At 40.7% G+C, this 24,090-nt stretch overlaps 1 protein-coding gene across 9 annotated transcripts in view; it reads left to right on the top strand.

Moving 5' to 3' along the window:
• Window positions 1-17,000: 17,000 nt before the first annotated feature.
• Window positions 17,001-24,090, top strand: part of PPP1R12A (protein phosphatase 1 regulatory subunit 12A) — a 166,529-nt gene continuing 159,439 nt past the window's right edge. For 6 of the 9 annotated variants that reach the window (XR_015163451.1, XM_086398836.1, XM_086398837.1 and 3 more), the window contains exon 1: window positions 17,001-17,443. Coding sequence is in view for 5 of the 9 variants with exons in the window: in XM_086398836.1 (XP_086254962.1) it covers window positions 17,207-17,443 (237 nt within the window). In the remaining 4 variants the exon portion in view is untranslated. Of the gene's footprint in view, window positions 17,444-17,639; window positions 17,896-24,090 lie in introns of those variants that run through there. The other 3 variants (XM_086398840.1, XM_086398843.1, XM_086398839.1) reach the window with 1 other exon arrangement.

Raw genomic sequence — 24,090 nt, 5'->3', positions numbered from 1 at the left:
CTTTCCCATATTTGTCTTTGTTGGCTTAAAACCCTCAAAGATGTAAAGGTCTTTCTTAGGTTGCTGGCAGCCAGAGTTGCAGTCATTTATTTGCAGGCTTGATTGGGGCCAGGGGATCTGCTTACAAGGAGGCTCATTCATTTGCTGAAGGCTTCAGTTCCTCACCAAGTGGGCCTCTCCAAAATGCTGCCTGAGTGTATTTACACAACAGCCCAAGTCCCAGAGAATGAGTGATTCTAGAGAGTAATCAAGCAACCAAGACTGAAACCACAACATCTTCTATTATCTAATCTTAAGAGTGACAGATCATTGCTTGTGCTGAATGCTATTGGTCAGTCAGAGCAACACAGGGATGTGAGAACACCATACAAGGTGTGAATACCACAAGGAGAGGATCACTGGGGCCCCCCTTGGAGGTTGTTTACCAAGTTGTCGTAACAATTACTATCTGATGGTGGCACCAGCAATGTCATTCTATGAGAGTTTTCCTATAATGTGATCTTGACTACGTTTGTTATTATTGCCTGGCTTACATTTTTCCTTCCTCACTTTATGGGTTCATTCTCCAGCCTTCTTACTAATTCTGGAACCATTCATTATCCTTTCCATAAATGTCCTTTCTGCTTATGGAATTGTGGTAGGCAAAACTCTAAAATGACCCCCAAGAGTCTTGTGTCTCGTATAAACCATTAACTATGTGTAATCCCCTCATCTTGAGTATTGAGAGGAACTGTGAATACAGTGGATGTCGCTCTTGTGACTGTTATATGAAAAAGGTGAAGGAATTTTGCAGGTAGAATTAATGACCCAAATCAGTTAATTTTGAGTTAATCAAAAGCAGATTATCCTTTTGTTGGGAATGTAAAACGGTACAGATGCTATGGAGAACAATATGATGGTCGCTCAAAAATTTCAAAATAGAATTACCTTATCATCTAGCAATTCCACTTCTGACTATATACCCGAAGAATTTAAAACAGGTGCATGTGTATATCTATGATTTCAGCAATATTATTCACAAGAGCCAAAAGGCAGAAGCATCCCAAGTGTCCACAGATGAATAAACAAAATGCATGAAATCTCATTCAGCCTTAAAAAGAAGGGCTGGATACATGCTACAACGTGGACAAACCATGAAGATACTGAAGTGAAATAAGTCCGTCACAAAAAGACAAATACTGCATGATTCCTCTCAGATGAGATACTTAGAGTAGTAAAATTCATAAAGATGGAAAGTAGAAAAATGGTTTCCTGGGGCTTGGGGGTGGGGTGGCTAGAGTTATTGTGTAATGGGTACAGAATTTCAGTTTTTCAAAATGAAAGACCGTGGATGAATGGTGGTGGTGGTTGCACAGCAGTGAGGAATACTTAATGCTGCAAACTGTATACTTGGAAAATGGTTCAGATGGTAAATTTTACAGTATGTATATTTTAACCCAAAGCATTGTTTTTAAATTTTATTTATTTATTTTGGCTGCCCTGGGTCTTCGTTGTTTCGCAGGGGCTTTACTCTTCCTGCCATGCACGGGCTTCTCGTTGCTGTGGCTTCTCCTGATGCGGAGCGCAGGCTCTGGTGCGTGGCCTTCAGTAGCCACAACACGTAAGCTCAGTAGTTGTGGCGCTCGGGCTCCGTGGCACATGGAAACTTCCCAGACCAGATACTGAACCCATGTGCCCTGCATGAGCAGGTGCATTCCTATCCACTGTGCCACCAGGGAAGTCCACAAAACATTTTTTAATTTAAAATTTTAAAATATGAAAAAATAATTTTTTTTTTAAATAAAGGAGATGACCCTGAGTGGGCTTGAGTTAATAGGGAAAGCTCTTTTACAGAGAGGGACTGGGCTCTCCCTAGAGGGAGGTTCTCCTGGTGGCCTGGACACCGTGTTTTTGAAGGGGCCACATGGCAAGGACCTGAGGGTAGCCTCTAGTTGCTGAGAGCAGTTTCTGGCTGTCAGCAAGCAAGAAAATAAGGACCTCCATTCTACATCTAAAGGAACTGAATGCTGCCAATGAGTAGCAAGCTTGGAAGAAGACCCCAAGCTTCAGTTGAGGGTACAAATAGTAACGACTTGATTTCAGCCTCAGAAATCCTGATGCAAAAATGTTCCAACTCCTGACCCACAGAAACTATGATTTTAAAATCTGTGTTGTATTAAGCCACTGAATTTGTTGTAATCTGTTGCACAGCAATAAAAATTGAATACAAATAGGAAGTATCTTGTTTGTAATCAAGTGTCCTGACTGGTTCACATGTCTGCTCTTGGACAAGGAAACTTGACAGATGATTCCAAGACTGTCCCATGAAGTAAACAATTCCTCCTCTCTTCCAAGAAAACCTATGCATCACTATTAATAGAAGAGGAAAGGCATGCCAGACAGGTGAAATTAGAAGTTAACTAGTTATTTATATACTCTTCTATATCTAGTTTCTCCCAATTTTAGTATTAATTTTTAACCACAAGTCTCCATCATCTTAATAGTGGTATTCCGAGTCTTCATTCATTTTTTATATTTAAGTTATGATGGTAGAGTAGAAATAAATTTTCTCTGTAAACTCCAAGGCACTGTGAGGTCATTTAGTCTAGCCAAACACTTTTGACTAAAGCATAACTGAGGACAACCCAGTAGGATATGCCTAATGCTCCAAGATGCAATCAGAATGGACAAATGAGCAAAGAAAGAAAACAGCAGGACACACAGTCCTCATTATCCCATTAGCTTCCCTTTACAAGTCCAGCTGCCATTCAAACTAACCTTTCAAATAGAAAGAAAAGGCTTTGCCCAGTCTGGCCTAGATATATGAGGGCTTTGGTGGCTTCATTGCCCTGATGACTTTCCAGTATTTGAGAATTTTCTTTTAAAATGCAATAGATAGGTCACATTTTAAGCCTTATTAGCTAAGATCTTAATTCTCAGTTTATGCCAATGATTGATTACATCTCTAATAGCAAGAATGAGTCATAGGATAAATGCTTGGGGAGGAGAGAAAAGTTCCAAAGATAAGCTTTCTTCACATTTTATCTGGGGCTATTTGATGTACTCTGAATAATTGTGTGACCCTTTAAAAAATCTGTAATCATCCCCACATTTTAATGATAAATACGCCCCTCCTTTGTAGCTAAGACTTCCTGTGATAAAATTGTTTCTCCAGTTTGTATCCTGCTATGACTTTAAGGATGTTTTTCGCTCTGATACTATGTAACTGTCCCTCTTTTTGCCCTTGTACATACAAAATTCCCACCCCCTTTGCACCCTCCCCTCCCCTTCACACACACATCTGTTTGTGCCTGACCAGTTCCTACTCTTCTTTAACCTGAGTTCAAGTATCACTGCCTTCTCAGATTTCCCTGACAGGCTGTGCCTGTTTGCTCCTCCCCTTACTCGCCACCCGCAATCCAAAGTACACTCTTCTGTGCTTCAGTAGCACACACCACTTTATCTGTATCCCTTCCCTTTATCTGTATCCCTTCCTTTGCCTTGTAAGGTAATACGATCATGCAGTGCTTATAACAGGAATGGGCCTTTGTAAATTCTAAGTATCAGCTCTTATCATTGTATTAAAATTACGTATTTCAGTATCAAATTCCTCTACTAAGGTGTAAACTCCTTAACCTAAAGGGCAATGTCTTATTCACTTTCTTTAACTTAGTTCTTGGATTATAGTAGATGATAAAGAAATGTTCAGTGAAATGGAAGATGGTAAGAAACTATTATTTATAGAGCCCTGTGTCAGGCAAGATTTCTAAAATAGTCCCTCAGAGATATTCGTGCTTTAATCCCTGGAACCTGTAGATAGGATATTATGACTAGGGGTTCTATTATATGGTCAGTTGATCTTAAAATAGAGAGATTATCTAATCTCAGAAACTCTTAAAAACAGACACTTCTCTCAGGTTGACGACAGAGGGAAAGTCAAGGAGAGGAAGTGAAGTACAAGGAGGAGTTGACACACTGCGGTTGGCCTTGAACATGAAGGGGCTGTGTGTAAGAAACAAGAGGCCACGAGGAGCTGAGAGGCATTCCCAGTCCACCACAGGCAAGGAAGAGGGGACAGCAGTCCCGCAACTGCAAAATGACTGAGCTCCCAAGAGCCTCCAGCTAAGAGCCCAGCCCAGCTGAAGCCTGGCTTTTGGTCTTCTGAGCCTAGAACCCAGCTGAGCCCACCTGGACTTCTGACTTACAGAACTGTGAGATAATATACATAGGGATGTTACGTTTGTGGTAATTTCTTATGGCACCAATAGAAAATGGACTCTATGTCAGCTACATGCAAGACTCTTTATATATGTATCTGGAATGAATCTCACTTAAAGACTCATTTTGCCCAAATTTCTATAAATAACTTAATTTCATCCTACACTCCTGGCCAGTAAGGAATTCTGTATCAGTCCTTCCTGGTGGTCTTTAACCTCCGCAGGGCGTGTGCCAAGTTCCTGAGATGATACTACACGTGTTGCAGCCATGTTTACACACGAGTTAACGCGGGAACATCTACCTAAACCTACAAGATCCCTTCAGGTGGCTTCCTGACATTTAAGTTCCAGCTAGGGGAAGATTTACTGTTAAACTTCAGGGCCTCTCACTGGAATAGGTCCCTTCCAAGGTGGAGGTTCCTGACATTGTACAGGAGTCAGGAATCAAGACCATCCCCAAGAAAAAGAAATGTAAAAACGCAAAATTTCTGAGGAGGCCTTACAAATAGCTGTGAAAAGATGGGAAGCGAAAAGCAAAGGGAAAAAGGAAAGATACACGCATTTGAATGCAGAGTTCCAAAGAATAGCAAGGAGAGATAAGAAAGCCTTCCTCAGCGATCAATGCAAAGAAATAGAGGAAAACAATAGAATGGGAAAGACTAGAGATCTCTTCAAGAATATTAGAGATAACAAGGGAATACTTCATCCTAAGATGGGTTCAATAAATGGCAGAAATGGAAGGGACCTAACAGAAGCAGAAGATATTAAGAAGAGGTGGCAAGAATACACTGAAGAACTGTACAAAAAAGATCTTTATGACCCAGATAATCACGATGGTGTGATCACTCACCTAGAGCCAGACATCCTGGAATGCAAAGTCAAGTGGGCCTTAGGAAGCATCACTACAAAGCTAGTGGAAGTGGTGGAATTCCACTTGAGCTATTTCAAATTCTAAAAGATGATGCTGTGAAAGGGCTGCACTCAATACGCCAGCAAATTTGGAAAACTCAGCAGAGGCCATAGAACTGGAAAAGGTCAGTTTTCATTCCAATCCCAAAGAAAGGCAATGCCAAAGAATGCTCAAAAAACTACCGCACAATTGCACTCATCTCACACGCTAGTAAACTGATGCTTAAAATTCTCCAAGCCAGGCTTCAGCAATATGTGAACCATGAACTTCTTGAACCATGATGTTCAAGATGGCTTTAGAAAAGGCAAAGGAACCAGAGATCAAATTGCCAACATCTGATGGATCATCGAAAAAGCAAGAGAGTTCCAGAAAAAACATCTATTTCTGCTTTACTGACTATGTCAAAGCTTTTGACTGTGTGGATCACAATAAACTGTGGAAAATTCTGAAAGAGATGGGAATACCGGATCACCTGACCTGCCTCTTGAGAAACCTGTATGTAGGTCAGGAAGCAACAGTTAAAACTGGACATGGAACAAGAGACTGGTTCCAAATAGGAAACGGAGTACGTCAAGGCTGTATATTGTCACCCTGTTTATTTAACTTATATGAAGAGTACATCATGAGAAATGCTGGGCTGGAGGAAGCACAAGTTGGAATCAAGATTGCCAGGAAAAATATCAACAAGCTCAGATATGCAGATGACACCACCCTTATGGGAGAAAGTGAAGAAGAACTAAAGAGCCTCTTGATGAAAGTTAAAGAGGAGAGTGAAAAAGTTGGCTTAAAGCTCAACATTGAGAAAATGAAGATCATGGCATCTGGTCCCACCACTTCATGGCAAATAGATGGGGAAACAGTGGAAACAGTGTCAGACTTTATTTTTCTGGGCTCCAAAATCACTGCAGATGGTGATTGCAGCCATGAAATTAAAAGACGCTTACTCCTTGGAAGGAAAGTTATGACCAACCTAGAGAGCATATTAAAAAGAGAGACATTACTTTGCCAACAAAGGTCCATCTAGTCAAGGTTATGGTTTTCCCAGTGGTCATGTATGGATGTGAAAGTTGGACTATAAAGGAAGCTGAGCACCGAAGAATTGATGCTTTTGAACTGTGGTGTTGGAGAAGATTCTTGAGAGTCCCTTGGCCTGCAAGGAGATCCAACCAGTCCATCCTATAGGAGATCAGTTCTGGGTGCTCATTGGAAGGACTGGTGTTGAAGCTGAAACTCCAATACTTTGGCCACCTGATTCCAAGAACTGACTCACTGGAAAAGACGCTGATGCTGGAAAAGATTGAGGGCAGGAGGAGAAGGGGATGACACAGGATGAGATGGTTGGATGGCATCACTGACTTGATGGATGTGAGTCTGAGTAAACTCTGGGAGATGGTGATGGACAGGAAGGCCTGGCATGCTGTGGTTCATGGGGCCACAAAGAGTCGGACACGACTGAGCGACTGAACTGAACTGAAGGCCCTGCATCTAATTTGAGTATTTGTAATTTTATAACCTTTTTCTTAAACAGGAATCTGCAAGTTGCATAAATGTCGGGCACCACAAAACTGGACACCTTTTCAGCTTAGAACTTTCCTTGTTAACTAATTAAAGTTAATTTTTCTTCCCTACCTCACATCCCCCTAATTGCCAGTAACTTCAGACAATTTTTTTTTCTCTCTTATCCTAATTTTTTTCTTCACAATACTTAGCAGTAGCTAAATTGATTTATTCATCTGAAATGTGTTCCTTTTTCCCCTCCTTACTAGAATGCAAGTTAATTGAAGGCAGGCCTATTGTTTTCTTCCTTCCTATATGCATAGAATGTAAAATGATGACAAATAATAAGTGTCAATTTATATTAACTGATCAGCCTCTGGTCTATTAAACCATATTCTGGCTGTCTTCATTTAGGCTGCTATAAGAAAAGAATAGCAAGGAGAGATAAGAAAGGCTTTCTAAGTGAACAATGCAAAGAAATAGAGAAAAACAATAGAATGGGAAAGACTAGAGATCTCTTCAAGAAAATTAGAGATACCAAGGGAACATTTCATGCAAAGATGGGCTCAATAAAGGACAGAAATGGTTGGACCTAACAGAAGCAGAAGATATTAAGAAGAGATGGCAAGAATACACAGAAGAACTGTACAAAAAAGATCTCCATGACCCAGATAATCACAATGGTGTGATCACTCATCTAGAGCCAGACATCCTGGAATGTGAAGTCAAGTGGGCCTTAGGAAGCATCACTACAAACAAAGCTAGTGGAGGTGATGGAATTCCAGTTGAGCTATTTCAAATTCTAAAAGATGATGCTGTGAAAATGCTGCACTCAACATGCCAGCAAATTTGGAAAACTCAGGAGTGGCCATAGGACTGGAAAAGGTCAGTTTCCATTCCAGTCCCAAAGAAAGGCAATGCCAAAGAATGTTCAAAGTACCACACAATTGCACTCATCTCACACACTAGCAAAGTAATGCTCAGAATTTCCCAAGCTAGGCTTCCAGAGTACATGAACCGAGAACTTCTAGATGTTCAAGCTGGATTTAGAAAAGGCAGAACTAGAGATCAAATTGCCAACATCCATTGGATCATAGAAAAAGCAAGAGAGTTCCAGAAAAATATGTACTTCTGCTTTATTGACTATGCCAAAGCCTTTGACTGTGTGGATCACAATAAACTGTGGAAAATTCTGAAAGAGATGGGAATACCAGACCACCTGACCTGCCTCTTGATAAATCTGTATGTAGGTCAGGAAGCAACAGTTAGAACTGGACATGGAACAGCAGACTGGTTCCAAATAGGGAAAGGAGTATGTCAAGGCTGTATATTGTCACCCTGCTGATTGAACTTATATGCAGAGTACATCATGAGAAATGCCAGGCTGGATGAAGCACAATCTGGAATCAAGACTGCCAGGAGAAATATCAATAACCTCAGATATACAGATGACACCACACTCAGAGGATGAGATGGTTGGATGGTATCACCGACTCAATGGACGTGAGGTTGAGGAAGCTCCGGGAGGTAGTGATGGACAGAGAAGCATGGCGTGCTGCAGCACACGTGGTCACGAGAGTCAGGCACGACTGAGTGACTGAACAACAACAACAATATGACCTAAAGAATTATGAGGGGACATAAACATTCAGACCACAGCACAGAACAAGCCTCAGGCACGTCTACGTTTGGGTAGTGGGATTTCCAGGCTTAGGCTGACTGCAGCGTTCAGCCATTCACTCTGAAATCTTGTCACATTCTAGGGACACTTTCAGGCATCAGGGAGTACATCCCATTGCTCTAGAAGCCCACTGACTTCTTTCTCATCCTTTTAGCTTAGGCATCACAGTTTATTCTCAATGAAATCTTTGTTTTCCACAGAAGCACCCAAAAGTGGTTTGGGAGAATCCCTTTGCTTGATTCCCCTTTCTCCACCTAAATAGAACTAAATTACATAATATTAGGAAATAACATTTTTTAGAAGTCAGAATAAAAGTCAATTTAGAAAATGTTCCTACTTGTAATGATCTATAATACTCTGCAAATATAGCTTCAACAAATCCCTAGCCACCTAGTACACTACTTTAAACCAGATTCTTAAACCAGATTACTGGCCCTAAATGTCATTCAATAGACATTTGGGGTGGTCACTTCAGGCTAGGAAGGAAAGTGTTTTGACAGCAACTTCTGCTTTCTTCCTTGCCACAAACATCCCGAGACAAGGAAGCAGAGTTGCTATCAGCTTAAATGTAGGGACAGAAAAGAGGCAAATACAAGAAAACAAAATCTCAATTTTTTTCTTTCTAATATATATTACTCACTTAATCTTAAAATAACCACATGAAGCCGCTATCATTCCCACCTGCCAAAAGTGAGCATAGTCTTTACCGGTGATGTTATCTGTTATCTGCACATGTTTCTTCTCACTAATTTTACTCTGTCCTTTTTTTACATTCTGGGCTCTGGAGGAATTTAGAAGATTTTCCCAAGATTTCAGTTGAAGGACATTTCAAAAAATCCATCAGCTAAATGCTAGTGTTCCAAGACGGAGCTCACACGTGTAAACATTCCTCCCAAATGTTGGAGCCACCTACATTATTACATTTTTTTGTTATTTAGCTAATAGAAAACTTGACTGTGAGCATAATATCATATTATATGGACTCTTTATTTATATATTGGTCATGATTCGCAGCATGTGGTATCTTAGTTCCCTGATCAGGGATCAAACCTATGCCCTCTGCATTGGAGGCAAGGAGTCTTAACCACTACACTGTCAGGGAAGTCCCATGGACTCTTTAGATAATGGTACAGAGAGAGTTGTAGAGAGAGAATAGAAAAAAAAAACAAAACTAAGGTTTGTATGTGTGTGACTATTTAAATTTTATGATTTAATTAAAATGTCTTCAAGTTGATAACAAGTAAATTCAAGAAAAACATCTACTTCTGCTTTATTGACTATGCCAAAACCTTTGATTGTGTGGATCACAACAAACTGTGGAAAATTTTTAGAGATTGGAATACCAGACCACCTGACCTGCCTCTGGAGAAATCTGTATGCAGATCAGGAAGCAACAGTTAGAACTGGACATGGAACAACAGAGTGGTTCCAAATAGGAAAAGGAGTACGTCAAGGCTGTATATTGTCACCCTGCTTATTGAACTTATATGCAGAGTACATCATGAGAAACGCTGCGTTGGATGAAGCACAATCTGGAATCAAGATTGCTGGGAGAAACATCAATAACTTCAGATATGCAGATGATGATACTACACTGCAGAAAAAAGCAAAGAAGAACTAAAGAGCCTCTTGATGAAAGTGAAAGAGGAGAGTGAAAAAGTTGGCTTAAATCTCAACATTCAGAAAACTAAGATCATGGCACCTGGTCCCATCACTACATGGCCAATAGAGGGGGAAACAGTGGAGACAGTGGCTGATTTTATTTTGGGGGGCTCCAAAATCACTGCAGATGGTGACTGAAGCCTTGAAATTAAAAGATGCTTGCTTCTTGGAAGAAAAGTTACGACCAACCTAGACAGCATATTAAAAAGCGGAGATGTTACTTTGCCAACAAAAGTCTGTCTAGTCAAAGCTACGGTTTTTCCAGGAGTCATATATGCATGTGAGAGTTGGACTATAAAGGAAGCTGAGAGCCAAAGAATTGATGCTTTTGAACTGTGGTGTTGGAGAAGACTCTTGAGAGTCCCTTGGACTGCAAAGAGATCCAACCAGTCCATCCTAAAGGAAATCAGTCCTGAATATTCAGTGGAAGGACTGATGTTGAAGCTGAAACTCCAATACTTTGGCCACCTGATGAGAAGAACTGACTCATTGGAAAAGACCCTGATGCTGGGGAGGATTGAAGGCAGGAGGAGAAGGGGACGACAGAGGATGAGATGGTTGGATGGCATCACCGACTCAGTGGACATGAGTTTGCGTAAACTCCAGGAATTGGTGATGGACAGGGAGGCTTGGTGTGCTACAGTCCATGGCATCGCAAAGAGTCAGACACGAGTGAGTGAGTGAACGGAACTGAGGGGATATCGGTAGTGTACTTAAGTTTTGAAAAAGATAAATACAGATCCTCTACTGAAAATCTCCTCCCTGTAATAACTAAAGACTCCAACATGATTAATGATTTGCTGCAACCAAGGAAAACATTCAGCAATTAATAAACACAGTGTAATTTGAACTTCTATTTTAATGTCTAATTTGCTTTAAATGATCTGAACAGTATCTTCACAATCCAATCTACTTAAAGGCCATTAATATATGAAAATATTTGCATTTCTTCAATTTCTTCTTCTGCTTAGATAAATTAAGCTCATTCAGCTATTAAGGTAATTTGAAGTGACTAGTGTTGTATTGTTTTTTAAATAAAAAGTTTTGCCTTTTCTTAAAAACAAAAATAAAAAAATGGGGCATAATTAAACGTAAAAGTTTTTGCACAGCAAAGGAAACTATAAACAAGGTGAAAAGACAACCCTCAGAATGGGAGAAAATAACTGCAAACAATGCAACTGACAAAGGATTAATCTCCAAAATACACAAGCAGCTCATGCAACTCAATATCAGAAATATAAACAATGCACTCAAAAAAGTACGTGAAAGATCTAAAGAGATATTTCTCTGAAAAAGACATATAGATGGCCAATAAACACATGAAAAAATGTTCAACGTCACTCATTATTAGAGAAATGCAAATCAAAACTACAATGAGGTATTACCTCACACCAACCAGAATGGTTATCATGAAAAAAGTCTATACACATAAACTGACAAAAATTAAAGACAAAGATAAAATATTAAAAGCAACATGGGAAAAAGACAAATAAGGGAAATCCCATAAGGTTGTCAGCTGATTTCTCAACAGAAACTCAACAGGACATAAGAGAATTGCAGGATATATTCCAAGTGATGAAAGGGAAGAAACTACAACTGAGAATACTCTACTCAGCAAGATTCTTAATTAGATTTGATGGAAAAATCAAATGCTTTACACGTAAGCAAGAGTTAAGAGAATTCAGCATCATGGGCTTCCCTGGTGGCTCAGCTGGTAAAGAATCTCCCTGCAATGTGGGAGACCTGGGTTTGATCCCTGGGTTGGGAAGATCCCCTGTGGAAGGGAAAGGCTACCCACTCCAGTATCTTGGACTCAACAATTCAGTCCATGGTGTTGCAAAGAGTTGCGCCCAACTAAGCAAAGACTCCTGAGAGCCCGTTGGACTGCAAGGAGCTCCAACCAGTCCATTCTGAAGGAGATCAGCCCTGGGTGTTCTTTGGAGGGAATGATGCTAAAGCTGAAGCTCCAGTACTTTGGCCACCTCATGCGAAGAGTTGACTCATTGGAAAAGACTCTGATGCTGGGAGGCATTGAGGGCAGGAAGAAAAGGGGATGACAGAGGATGAGATGGCTGGATGGCATCACTGACTCAATGGACGTGAGTCTGAGTGAACTCCGGGAGTTGGTGATGGACAGGGAGATCTGGCATGCCGCGATTCATGGGGTCACAAAGAGTCGGACACGACTGAGTGACTGAACTGAACTGAACTGAACTGAAGCGACTTTCACTTTCACTTTTCAAACCAGTTTTACAACAAATGCTAAAGGGACTTCTCTGGGCAGAAAACACAAGAGAAGGAAAGACCTACAAAAAATCTACTAACAATAAATGCTGGAGAGGATGTGGAGAAAAGGGAAGCCTCTTGCACTGTTGGTGGCAACATAAATTGATACAAGCCACTATGGAGAACAGTATGGCTATTCCTTTAAAAACTAGAAATAAAACTACCATATACCCTGAGAAAACCATAATTCAAAAACATACATATATCCCAGTGTTTATGGCAGCACAGTTTACAATAGCTAAGACATGGAAGCAATCTAGATGTCCACTGACAGATGAATGGGTAAAGAAGTTGTAGTACATAAATACAATGGAATATTACTCAGCCATAAAAAGGAACAAATGTGAATCAGTTGAACTGAGGTAGATGCACAGAGTGAAGTCAAAAATAAAAAAACAAATATTGTGTATTAATGCATATATATGGAATCTAGGAAAAAGGTACTGATGAGCCTATTTTGCAGGGCAGGAATAGAGACACAGATGTAGAGAATGGACTTGTGGACACAGTGGGCAAAGGAGAGGGTGGAATGAATTTAGAAAGTAGCACTGACATATATACACTATCACGTGTAAAATAGCTCATAGGAAGCTGTTATATAACACAGGGAGCCCAGCTTGGTGCTCAGTAATGACCTAGAGGGATGGGATGGGAGGTGAAGTAGGAGGGAGACGCAGAGGGCAGAGATATATATATATAGTTGTGACTGATTTGAGAAACCAATACAACACTGTAAAGCAATTACCCTTCAATTAAAAATAAATAAATTTTTTAAGTTTTCTCTTTTTTGGAGTTAGTGGTAGATCTTCAGTCAGTTTAGTTGCTCAGTTGTGTCCGACTCTTTACAACCCCATGAACTGCAGCACGCCAGGCCTCCCTGTCCATCACCAACTCCCGGAGTTTACGGAAACTTATGTCCATCGAGTCGGTGATGCCATCCAACCATCTCATCCTCTGTCATCCCCTTGTCCTCCCGCCTTCAATCTTTTCCAACATCAGGGGCTTTTCAAATGAGTCAGTTCTTTGCATCAGGTGGCCAAAGTATTGCAGTTTCAGCTTCAACATCAGTCCTTCCAATAAATATTCAGGACCAGTTTCCTTTAGGATGAACTGGTTGGACCTCCTTGCAGTCCAAGGGACTCTCAAGTCTTCTCCAACACATCAGTTCAAAAGCATGAATTCTTTGGTGCTCAGCTTCTTTATAGTCCAACTCTCACATGCATACATGACTACCGGAAAAACCATAGCTTTGATTAGACGGAACTTTGTTGGCAAAGTAATGTCTCTGCTTTTTAATATGCTGTCTAGGTTGGCCATAGCTTTTCATCCAAGGTGCAAGCTACTCTATCATTAATTCAAAACATTAAAAAAAAACTACCTAAAAAGGCAAACAGGTGACAGTTTGACAGCACTTCCAATGAGATTAATACAGAACTTCATGACCCTTAAGAGCTGGAGAAGGAAAGCTAACTTCAGTGAACTTTTCATTTATTAATAGCCCAGGTGGGTTTTTGTTTTGTTTTTGACTGATAGCTTTTGGGAACTGATACTTAACAATTCAGTTTATTAATAAACTAGTTTTACTTATTAATTTTACATTTTGAAGTTAAGCACCTGAATCAGAAATAACATATTTCCCACCAAACTCTTGCCCAAATCAAAGCTTGAGATACCAATCTATATTCCAGGGTACTTTTAAGAGCTACCAAATAGACCATAATATTCTTGGGAAATAGTAAAGATAAGGTGTCAATTTTTTTAGGTAGATAGAAGATCTGACAAGGCAATCCTCAAGTTCCTTTCTTTTAGTCTAAGAACTGTATTCTGGAGTTTTTTAAGTGGATAGGAATTTTGTATTTTAGTGTTAGTCAAAGATCTGATATTATCATTGGTGTATTTTAGGTCTGTTACACTCATTTTCTATTTCTACAATACTTTTGGAGGAAATAGTATTATCCTTGCTTGGGTTCTATTACTATTACCCAGTAATTGATGTTCAGAAAATTTGCTCTTATAGGCAGGCGGTTTCCCAATCACAGTTTACTCATTTTTATTTCTGAAAATGATGACCTGTAAGGTAGTCTTCTAGGAGCTTCCCTGGTGGCACAATGGTAAAGAATCTGCCTGCCAATACAGGATGCCTATTCTATCCCTGGGAGAAGATCCTCTGGAGACGGAAATGGCAAACCACTCCAGTATTTTTGGCTGAAAACCCCATGGACAGAGGAGCCTGGTGTACTACAGTCCATGGGTGGCAAACAGTGGGACACCACTGAGCAACTAAGCGCGCGTGCACTAACACACACACACACACACACACACACACACACAGAGTTGTTCACAGTTGTATCTCCAGCATCTAGAACAATGCCTAACCCGGTACAGGTACATAATATTTGCTGAAGGACTCCTAATCCCGATGCTGAGGAAAATTCGGTAAGTCAATTAGTTCTTCAAGGACTCAGTCTAGATGATCCCTCAAGTTCCATTCAATGAAAAGCTTTTACGACTTTTCTTATTTTTGTCTAAATGCTCTAGAAAATAATGAAAACATGGTATTGTTTAGAAAAGTTATCAGTTGATGATTACAAATACATGGCTCAAAACACACTAGTATAACATTCAGAAAACTAAGATCATGGCATCTGGTCCCATCACTTCATGGGAAATAAGTGGGGTAACAGTGGAAACAGTGGCTGACTTTATTTTTTGGGGCTCCAAAATCACTGCAGATGGTGATTGCAGCCATGAAATTAAAAGACGCTTACTCCTTGGAAGGAAAGTTATGACCAACCTAGAGAGCATATTCAAAAGCAGAGACATTACTTTGCCAACAAAGATCCGTCTAGTCAAAGCTATGGTTTTTCCAGTGGTCACGTATGGATGTGAGAGTTGGACTGTGAAGAAAGCCGAGTGCCGAAGAATTGATGCTTTTGAACTGTGGTGATGGAGAAGACTCTTGAGAGTCCCTTGGACTGCAAGGAGATTCAACCAGTCCATTTTAAAGGAGATCAGTTCTGGGTGTTCATTGGAAGGACTGATGCTAAGGCTGAAACTCCAATACTTTGGCCATCTCATGCGAAGAGTTGACTCATTGGAAAAGACCCTGATGCTGGGAGGGGTTAGGGGCAGGAGGAGAAGGGGACGCCAGAGGATGAGATGGCTGGATGGCATCACCGACTCAACGGACATGAGTCTGAGTGAACTCCGAGAGTTGGTGATGGACAAGGAGGCCTGGCGTGCTATGATTCATGGGGTTGCAAAGAGTCGGACACGACTGTGCGACTGAACTGAACTGAACTGATGTGTGTTGCAGGGGAGGGTGTCATACATGACAAAGTTTAAAAGCCTTTTTTATGATCATGATAAACTATGAAGTATTTTGAAGACGTGACCTCAAAAGGTGGTTTAAGTATGTTGTTATAGTCATTATATTGCCAGCACCTAGAACAATGACTGGCTCATAGTAAGTATTCAATAAATACCGGTTAAATCAATTGCGTAATATGAGCGACGAAGAATTGATGCTTTTGAACTGTGGTGTTGAAGACTCTTGAGAGTCCCTTGGACTGCAAGGAGATCCAACCAGTCCATTCTGAAGGAGATCAGCCCTGGGATTTCTTCGGAAGGAATGATGCTAAAGCTGAAACTCCAGTACTTTGGCCACCTCATGCGAAGAGTTGACTCATTGGAAAAGACCCTGATGCTGGGAGGGATTGAGGGCAGGAGGAGAAGGGGACGACAGAGGATGAGATGGCTGGATGGCATCACTGACTCGATGGACCTGAGTCTGGGTGAACTCCGGGAGTTGGTGATGGACAGGGAAGCCTTGCGTGCTGCGATTCATGGGGTCGCAAAGAGTCGGACACGACTGAGCGACTGAACCGAACTGAACTGAACATTCCTTTTGAACTCTAGAAGCAGTTAGGTCTTTATCCATCATTAGAAAGCAATGGAGCAGGAACCAGAAATCCCTTAAAAAGTCGGGACCAGTAACAAGGCTGCGCTAAACTCAGAGACAGGGGTAGACAGGATTGAAGAATTCAAGGGAAAGAAGACCCAAAATACGCGTGAGAGAATAAAACAAATAATCCCCCCCCCCACCCCCGCCAAAGACAAATACACCCCAAAGCAAGAAAAAACAAGCATACGAAGAAAGACGTTTCTGTAAGTGAAGGCTGGCAGAAAGCTATTGCAATTACTGCAGGTCAACCCTTGTCACCAAGCGGTCACCTTGGGCTGAGATCTGGTGTAACTACTACTACCAAAGACCTCGACACACAGACCCCGCTTTTAAAAGTTCCTGTGAGTTCCTTAGAAAGGGAAATCACTAGCGCTTAACTCACGACCTATCTATCTAGACTCCATTCCATTCAAACAACGCAGCCAATAGGAAAATCCTCCGCCCTGAGGAAACGACTCGGCCTAGCCGAGACAGCCCAGGAAGCAGGTCTGTCCCGCAGGGCCTCACTACGGCCCGGCGGTTGGCCTCTGGAACCCCAGGAGCTCTCAGCGGGGCAGGACAACCTTCCTTCCCTGTCTCCGCCCTTCCAGGTCGGTCCCAGCCCCTGCCGCCGGGACCACACCCGCTTCCCTCCGGTGGCCTGGCCACCCCCGCCGCAGTTCGCGGGAGCTCTCTTCCTGGGGCGGGCAAAGGCCCCGAGCGCATGCGCACTGGCCGAAGGGCGCCTCCCTGCCCGGATCTCGCGAAGTTACGTTAGATTGGCCGCCGGTGACGGGTGGCCGGGCCGGGGGCGGGAGGGCTTCTGAGGTAGGAAGGGAGGTCCGTTCGGCCGGGCGCGCCGCCCCAGTGCTCTGTGGGATACTGGAAGTCTCGAGCGTCTCCTCCTGGTTCCCAGCCCTCCTCTGGCCGCACTCATAGAAACAGTCACACACCCCGTGCCTCCCCTCTCTTCCCTCTCCGCCTCCCCCTTCCCCCCCTCGCGATAAGAAGACCCGGCGGCAGGAGAGGGGATGAAGATGGCGGACGCGAAGCAGAAGCGGAACGAGCAGCTGAAGCGCTGGATCGGCTCCGAGACGGACCTCGAGCCTCCTGTGGTGAAGCGCCAGAAGACCAAGGTGAAGTTCGATGATGGCGCCGTCTTCCTGGCTGCTTGCTCCAGCGGCGACACGGACGAGGTTCTCAAGCTGCTGCACCGCGGCGCCGACATCAATTACGCCAATGTGGACGGACTCACTGCCCTGCACCAGGTCTGTGCGCCCCGCCGCCGCTCTCCCGACCCTGCGAGTCCTCGTCGGCCTCCCGCTCGGGCCTCTCCTCCGCTCCTGGTCTCCAGAGGCTGGGGGCGGCGGGAGACTCCCTGCCGCGGGGTGAGGGGGCGGCTTCCCGCGAAGGAGGGAGGGAAAGAGCTGGTGGAGGGAGGGCTCTAGGCTTGAGGCCCCCTTCAGACCGGTTGATGGTGGAGTAAGGGAACGGGCGATTTCCGGGGCCGAGGGGAAACGGGCCTGTGGTCAGGTTGGGGCCCCAGGGCCATTTGTGGACGTGGGTCTGGGATTTGGGGTCGAGATGGGGAGGGGTGTAGTGGGGTTGTGCCTGCGTCCCCGACGTCGGTGATCGACCAGGGGGACGGAGGATGCTGAAAATAACGACGAACAAGAGGCCCTAGGGACACTTGGGTGGAAGGACGTCTTTGGCTTGTTAGGTGGGCTTTGGATTTGTTGTAGTTTTTAGGACTTGATCACAAATGGTGATGATAATAATAGTAATCAAGTGCCCTAAGCCGAGTGCCCTGATCGGACGGTTTCCTGTTTTCTCCGTTATTACTCTTGGTCACTGGGGAGGGGGAAACGGTGTGATTAGCTGATCTGCACCGGCTGAAAGGGAGAGTATGAAAGTGGGTAGTGTAAGGAAGCGTTCTAGAAGGGTTGTCCACCGCGGGACCTGAACGTACGGAAGAGAGTCTTACTCCGAGTCGAGTCTGCCGCAGTGTCAGAGATCCTTTGGCCCCAGTTCCTGGAGTGTGTGTTGGGGTTAGAAAGAGAAGAATAAATAACGAGGCAGTCTTTTCAAAGCCGGTTTCCAAGCTCAGGTTTTTCTTTGGAAGGGGGGGGTGGGTGGGAAAAAAGAAAGCTGGTCACAAACTTTTCTCAAAATGGATGCTTTGTGCATGTTAAAGTTTTATAGTAGTCTGATTGGGATCTCTCAATGTTAGCCAAATAAGGAGAAACTATTGGCAATCCAGAGATAATGTTGCTTTGCCTTTAACAGGCCAAAAGCAACACAACCACGTAGAGTTCTGCATAAAAAGCAATTTTTCAGTGAGGGTAATAGGTGTCAAAACATAAACTCTTTACATTTTCTTAGTGGGCAGCTTGGAATGACTGGAAAACAACTTTACAGCAATAGCTTCCCCTTACAATGAAAAAGACTTGTAAACTAAGTCAAAGTTGCCTTGCTGATAGGTGGAAAGATCGTAGCTTTATTTCGATGAATACTGTAACAAAAACGTGTTTGGGAGGGTGAAACTTACGCGTTGATATTTCATGCATAATACTTTGCTGCCTTTTTAAAAGAGGTGTGTGGTGGCATTTTCCCTTTTACTGCTTCCTGTTTAGTGAATGATGACCGTTTTAAGTTTTATTTACTTGAATTCTCGTATCAAACTTGGCTTATAGCCTTTGTTTACAAGTTGCCTGGATGAACTATAATGACTGACAAATTGCAGGACAAATCTGGAATTTAGCATGTGGCACCCAGTAAAAATACAGCATGGTCTTTAGCTATCTTCCATTAATTTAGCGTCTAATGTAAAACAAACTTTTTGTTTGACTGATTTATTTTAAGCTATAGCATAACTCTAGATTCTAAAAACATGATGTTGAAATGAAAGAAAGTTTTGGTATTAGAAATGATAATTATATAAGATGAATCTTTTCGAATTTCTTTCAAGTGTAATTTACATGGTTTAGTATGAAATTAATTCAGAAAGACAGATTAATAACTGTTTTATTAAAATTGTTCTATAGAAATGTAAAGTTACGACAGATGTTGAAGAACACAGTTATATTGCCTTGGAGGAAGGGGAGAAACTTTAATACTTACATTACTATTGATTTTAGGTAGAGAAAATATATCTAGCAGGATTCTTAGAATTTTTTTATTTTCTCCTCTAAATTTGGACGTGCTGCATTATCGGACTTATCAGTGTCTTCCTGATTAACTGAATTCAGTGGTTAGTTTGGCATTATATAGGTGTTGTCTTTATTAGATATTTTGTTTTAGCTGACAAAGGCTTAAGCAGAAGTTTCCAAGTTTACGCATAACTATTTGCATAATATCTTTTTGTAATGTATGTATTTACCCATTCCTTAACTCAGTGAAGCCAAAGTCTTAAAATATCAAGCATTAAAATTTTTATTATGTTTTCTACACCTTCATTTCTCTTTTATTAACTCCTGTACTTTTTGCCTTTCTGACAGAGAACAAGGAGTTCGCTTTGGGCAAATTCAGAACAACAGATAGTGAAAGGTGATAAATAAAACTCTTTAAAAAATAATCACAGGACAATTTTAACTTTACAAATCTTTTGAATATTGATTGCTTTAAATACTTAAATTGTAAAAGCTAAAATTGACCCATTGGTTTGTTAAATAGCCCTTGAATACTTTTTTTTTTTTTAATTTAACCTCTTGAAAGCACATAGAACAGCCAGAATGGTTTTTTACTAGATTGATTATTGGTTAGTCTTTTGGACTGTTCATTTACATTTTTTATTTTGATCAATTGTCTTAAATTTCACTGCTAGAAGAAAAGTTTTAGGAACTTTACAGCCCACAAATACACTTCTTAATTTAATATTTTACTTCCATCTTACTGTGACTACCATATATTCAAAAATTTCTTTAATTGGTTGAGTGTTCTTTCTCATTAGAAGTTACAAAAGATAATCAGTTTTCATCTTTTTAGGGGGGTATAAAAATAGGTCATTTATTAAAGCAGAAAAGACAGTGTTTTCTACAAATTTCCTACCTTGGTCTCTGGAATAGCTCCCTTTTCCCTAACCCCTCCAGTAGCTAGAACACAGTATTTAAGTTACAATATAAACTTCTGATTTTTTTAGAACTGAGGTCTACAGTAGATTTTCATTTTTACTAGTGGGCAATACTCAGCTTTGATTTAAGACCTACCTGGTAGAGTTTTACACCATATGATCTGTATCTCTATGTCAGTATGCTTTATAAAGGTTTTAGGAGAGTAATAATAGTTTTCCGTAGAATGCTTTATTGCTGAATCTTATTGATACTGGTGTGTATAAAATATAACACTGAGATTTCTTCTAACAGTTTGAGTTTAGCCTTTTGATTTCTGCTTCCTCTGTATCTGTGACTTCCAAGTCAGTTTCCAGTTCAAACACTGCTCCAGTCCTTCATTTCCATTTTTCGACTGATGACACAGTGTTAAGTAAAGTATTATTCAGTATATTGTGATTTTATATTTTAAAATATATCTTCAAGGAGAGATACAGTAAATAGAGGTCCACCCCCTTTGCCATAGAATAGCAACTACTTATTTACGTCAATATCAGGAATTTCTTTATATTCAACCTGAAATGAAATTTTTTCTTTCTTCACTAAGCCTATTCTCATTGATGCCTCTGTTGATGATAATCATGTCATTAATCTCTAGATTAAGCTTTAAACATTTTAATCATCCACTTATCCCCTTGCCTACATATATCCAGTCAGTATTCATAACTTCCTTTGCATCAATTCTTGCCACTCTTATTATCAGTCTAGGCCATACCTTTATTATCTTTGTGTTACAGTAACAGCCTCCTTGCTTCCCCTGCCTCTTCTCGAGGTCGATCCAGTCCAGCATTCATGCTGCTGCCACTTTAATCTTTTCACAGCACCATTTCAATCGGGCCACTCCTCTCAATTCAGATTTAAAGTGTTTCATTATTTACTTATACCCCATGCATCTCCACTGTGTTACAGCTTTTACTTTTTTTCTTTACTTCTGTATCTGTGGTCTTGCCTTTTCCACCTCTTTGCCAGTCAAAATCCTGGTCATTCTTTAGGTTCGACCGAGTTGCCATCCAGAAATGCTCTTTCTGTCCTTTGAGTTTGTATAATACTGTTTCACTGGAGAGACTCTCCTTTGGGATACTCATTTTACCTTATGTCTTGCTTTTTTGCTGCTATTAAAGTGTTTCTTACTGAGTAATGTGTGTTTTAAATTTTGTCTTCCCTGTGGGCAACTGTAAGGACCCAATCTTCCGCAGTTTTCTATTTCCACATCCTGGCACATAGTAGGTGCTCACTAAAGAATGATTAATTTTATCTTTTACCTCATATCATAGATAGGAAGTTTTATAGTTATTTGTGTGTCGTAAGATAAATCATTAAAACTCTCACACCCAGATACTTAGAATATAATTCTAGCACATGGTTAAACTTGTCAGTCTTCTCAACAGATATTTTTAATATCTTGAGATTTAAACTTTCTAAAATATTAACCTTCTTCCTATTAGAAAAATACCCTAAACCAATTTACCTGTTAAGAGATAGAAAAATACTCACTTTAGTTATCAATTAATTTGCTACCTTCTTTATAAAGATCTGAACTAGGTCCTATGGCAGAATACTACAGAGTAGAATTAAATCCATGTTCTATGCTATTATAATTTTAAAGAGTCTCTTGTTAGAAAATAGTGTGGTTGTTATATATGAGAAATCTCTTTAAAACTGAATGTAGAGTTTATAATTGTTTACTTACTATTTTTTTGGTGGGGGGATATTAAGATCTTGGAAGACTATTGGATCCCTTATAAACAATATTAAAATCTGTGTTTAAAAAAGTACAGTATACTTTTTCTACATAACTTAAGTTGCTTATTGCTCTTCAGACCTTTTATTGAAAACATCCTAACCATAAAAAATAAAACCTAAACAAAACTAACCCTGAACTGGCCCCTCACTTCCTGCAAATAAATGGAAAACCCTAGCCATATATGGGGTACGCTGGTAGATCACCGGTGCCCACAGTGCCGCTGCTGTAATGCCTTCTCTGAAGCTGATGCCTTTGCACTTCCTGGCAACAGTTTTGTGGTCTGACTTTGCAGTGTCATAACCAAGACCATCTTTCATGTGCTTTCAGCTACATTGCAAGCTGTGACTGAGCATTTTCTAGTGTAGCTAGGTAGAAACGTTAGATGGAATAGAGGAAAAGTTTTTTTGATTATCTATTTCTTACCACATCTTACAGTGCTGTTCACATAGGAGATGTACTTTAAAAACTGTCTAGTTAGATAATTTTAAAAAATAGAAACCCTTAGGAACCTTTGGAAGGAGGTAAGATATAGAACATTGTTTTGTTACTTCTGTAACATGTTACTTCTTGACATTTCCCAGAGTCGCTATTTTCTTTACCTTCCTGCCTGCCGAAAATTGTAGTTTTCACTCCACTTTTCTTTTGAAAGTTTGGGGGGGTGAGGGCGTCGGGGTGCTCCATAATCATGTTGGTAAATGCAGTATTGGCATATATCTTCTTGAAAAGTTTAAGATCTCCATCAGTCATTTTGAGTTTCTAAGTTGCAGTTGACTGTGTAGTGCTGCATTATCTCAGTGTTGCATTGAGAAGGGGGATTGGCTGGTGAACATTTGTTGAGGATTTGTTACTTGTGAAATACTATGATAGTTTTATAACCAATATCTCGCTTAATTCTCACAAGTCCTTTTCTCTTGCTCAAGGTTACCAAGATAATAAATGGCAGAGCTTGGTTCTGACACCGGTATATAAGAGCCCAATCTTATTTAACATTGTGCTGTGACTGCTTAGTGGCTAAGTCGTGTCCGACTCTGTGCAGCCCCACGGACGGTAGCCCGCCACACTTCTCTGCCTGTAGGATTTCCCAGACAATAGTCCTGGGGTGGGTCGCCATTTCCTTCTCCAGGGGATCTTCCCAGCCCAGGAATAGAACCCTGGTGTCCTGCTTGGCAAGTGGGTTCTTTATCACTGAGCCATCAGGGAAGCATTAACACTATGCTACATGGCCTTTAAGTCTGAAGAAGTAAGTATTCTTAAATCTTTCAGTCATTATGGTTGATGATTAGTAATTGGAGTTTTCTATGGTAATTAGCAGAGAATCAAATGAAACACGTATACATAGATATAATTTTTCTTCATTTACTTTTATTTTAGCTAGTCAAAATTTTTAAGAGCTTTCTGTGGTAATTGAAATGCAGTAATACTATATCTAAATCAATCTCAAAATCTATCCTAAATTTTAGGAACTGCCAAGACTGTTTTTCACTGACCATTATGTGCATACTATTTGATGCGTGCTTTGGGAGGGTACAAAAGAGGTTACAACAGCAACAGATCTCTTTTTAAAGAACAGAGTTCACTTAGTCTTTAAACATCTCAGTTTTTCTTTATCCTAATAGCAATTTATACTAATGCTCTAGGCATTTTTATATACTCATTTATAGTAAATGTTTCATACCTACATATACAACTTTTTCAATGAAAAGATATAAACTCTTTATCAATGATAATTAAAGAAGGAAAGCAAGCAAGCAAGCACCGGCTTGTCACCACCATTTAGCTTAATCTTCTTAAATTTTCTGTACATTGATTATTGGTATTTAAAATTAGGACTTAAGACTTTACATGAAATGCTAGTAAAGTTACCTGAATTAACTTCTGAATTAGTAAAACTTTTAAATATTCATCATGTTTGATTTTAATCAGTAGGAATATCCAAGTCATAAGAATATTCTGTTCCTGAAATGATTTTGCAAAATTTAGCGAAATTATATTTCAGATCTTTCCTTGGAAAAGGCAATAGAATTTTCTTTTTTCTCGTTGATAATGAGTGAGAGCACCATTTGAA

Source organism: Bos grunniens, chromosome 5 (genome assembly GCF_055505025.1).
Source record: "Bos grunniens cultivar Pamir isolate PY7600 chromosome 5, Bosgru_T2T1.0, whole genome shotgun sequence".
In the NCBI taxonomy this organism is placed as follows: Eukaryota; Metazoa; Chordata; class Mammalia; order Artiodactyla; family Bovidae; genus Bos; species Bos grunniens.
The sequence above is the reverse complement of the archived record's forward strand: the minus strand, read 5'-3'. Positions and strand labels throughout refer to the sequence as shown.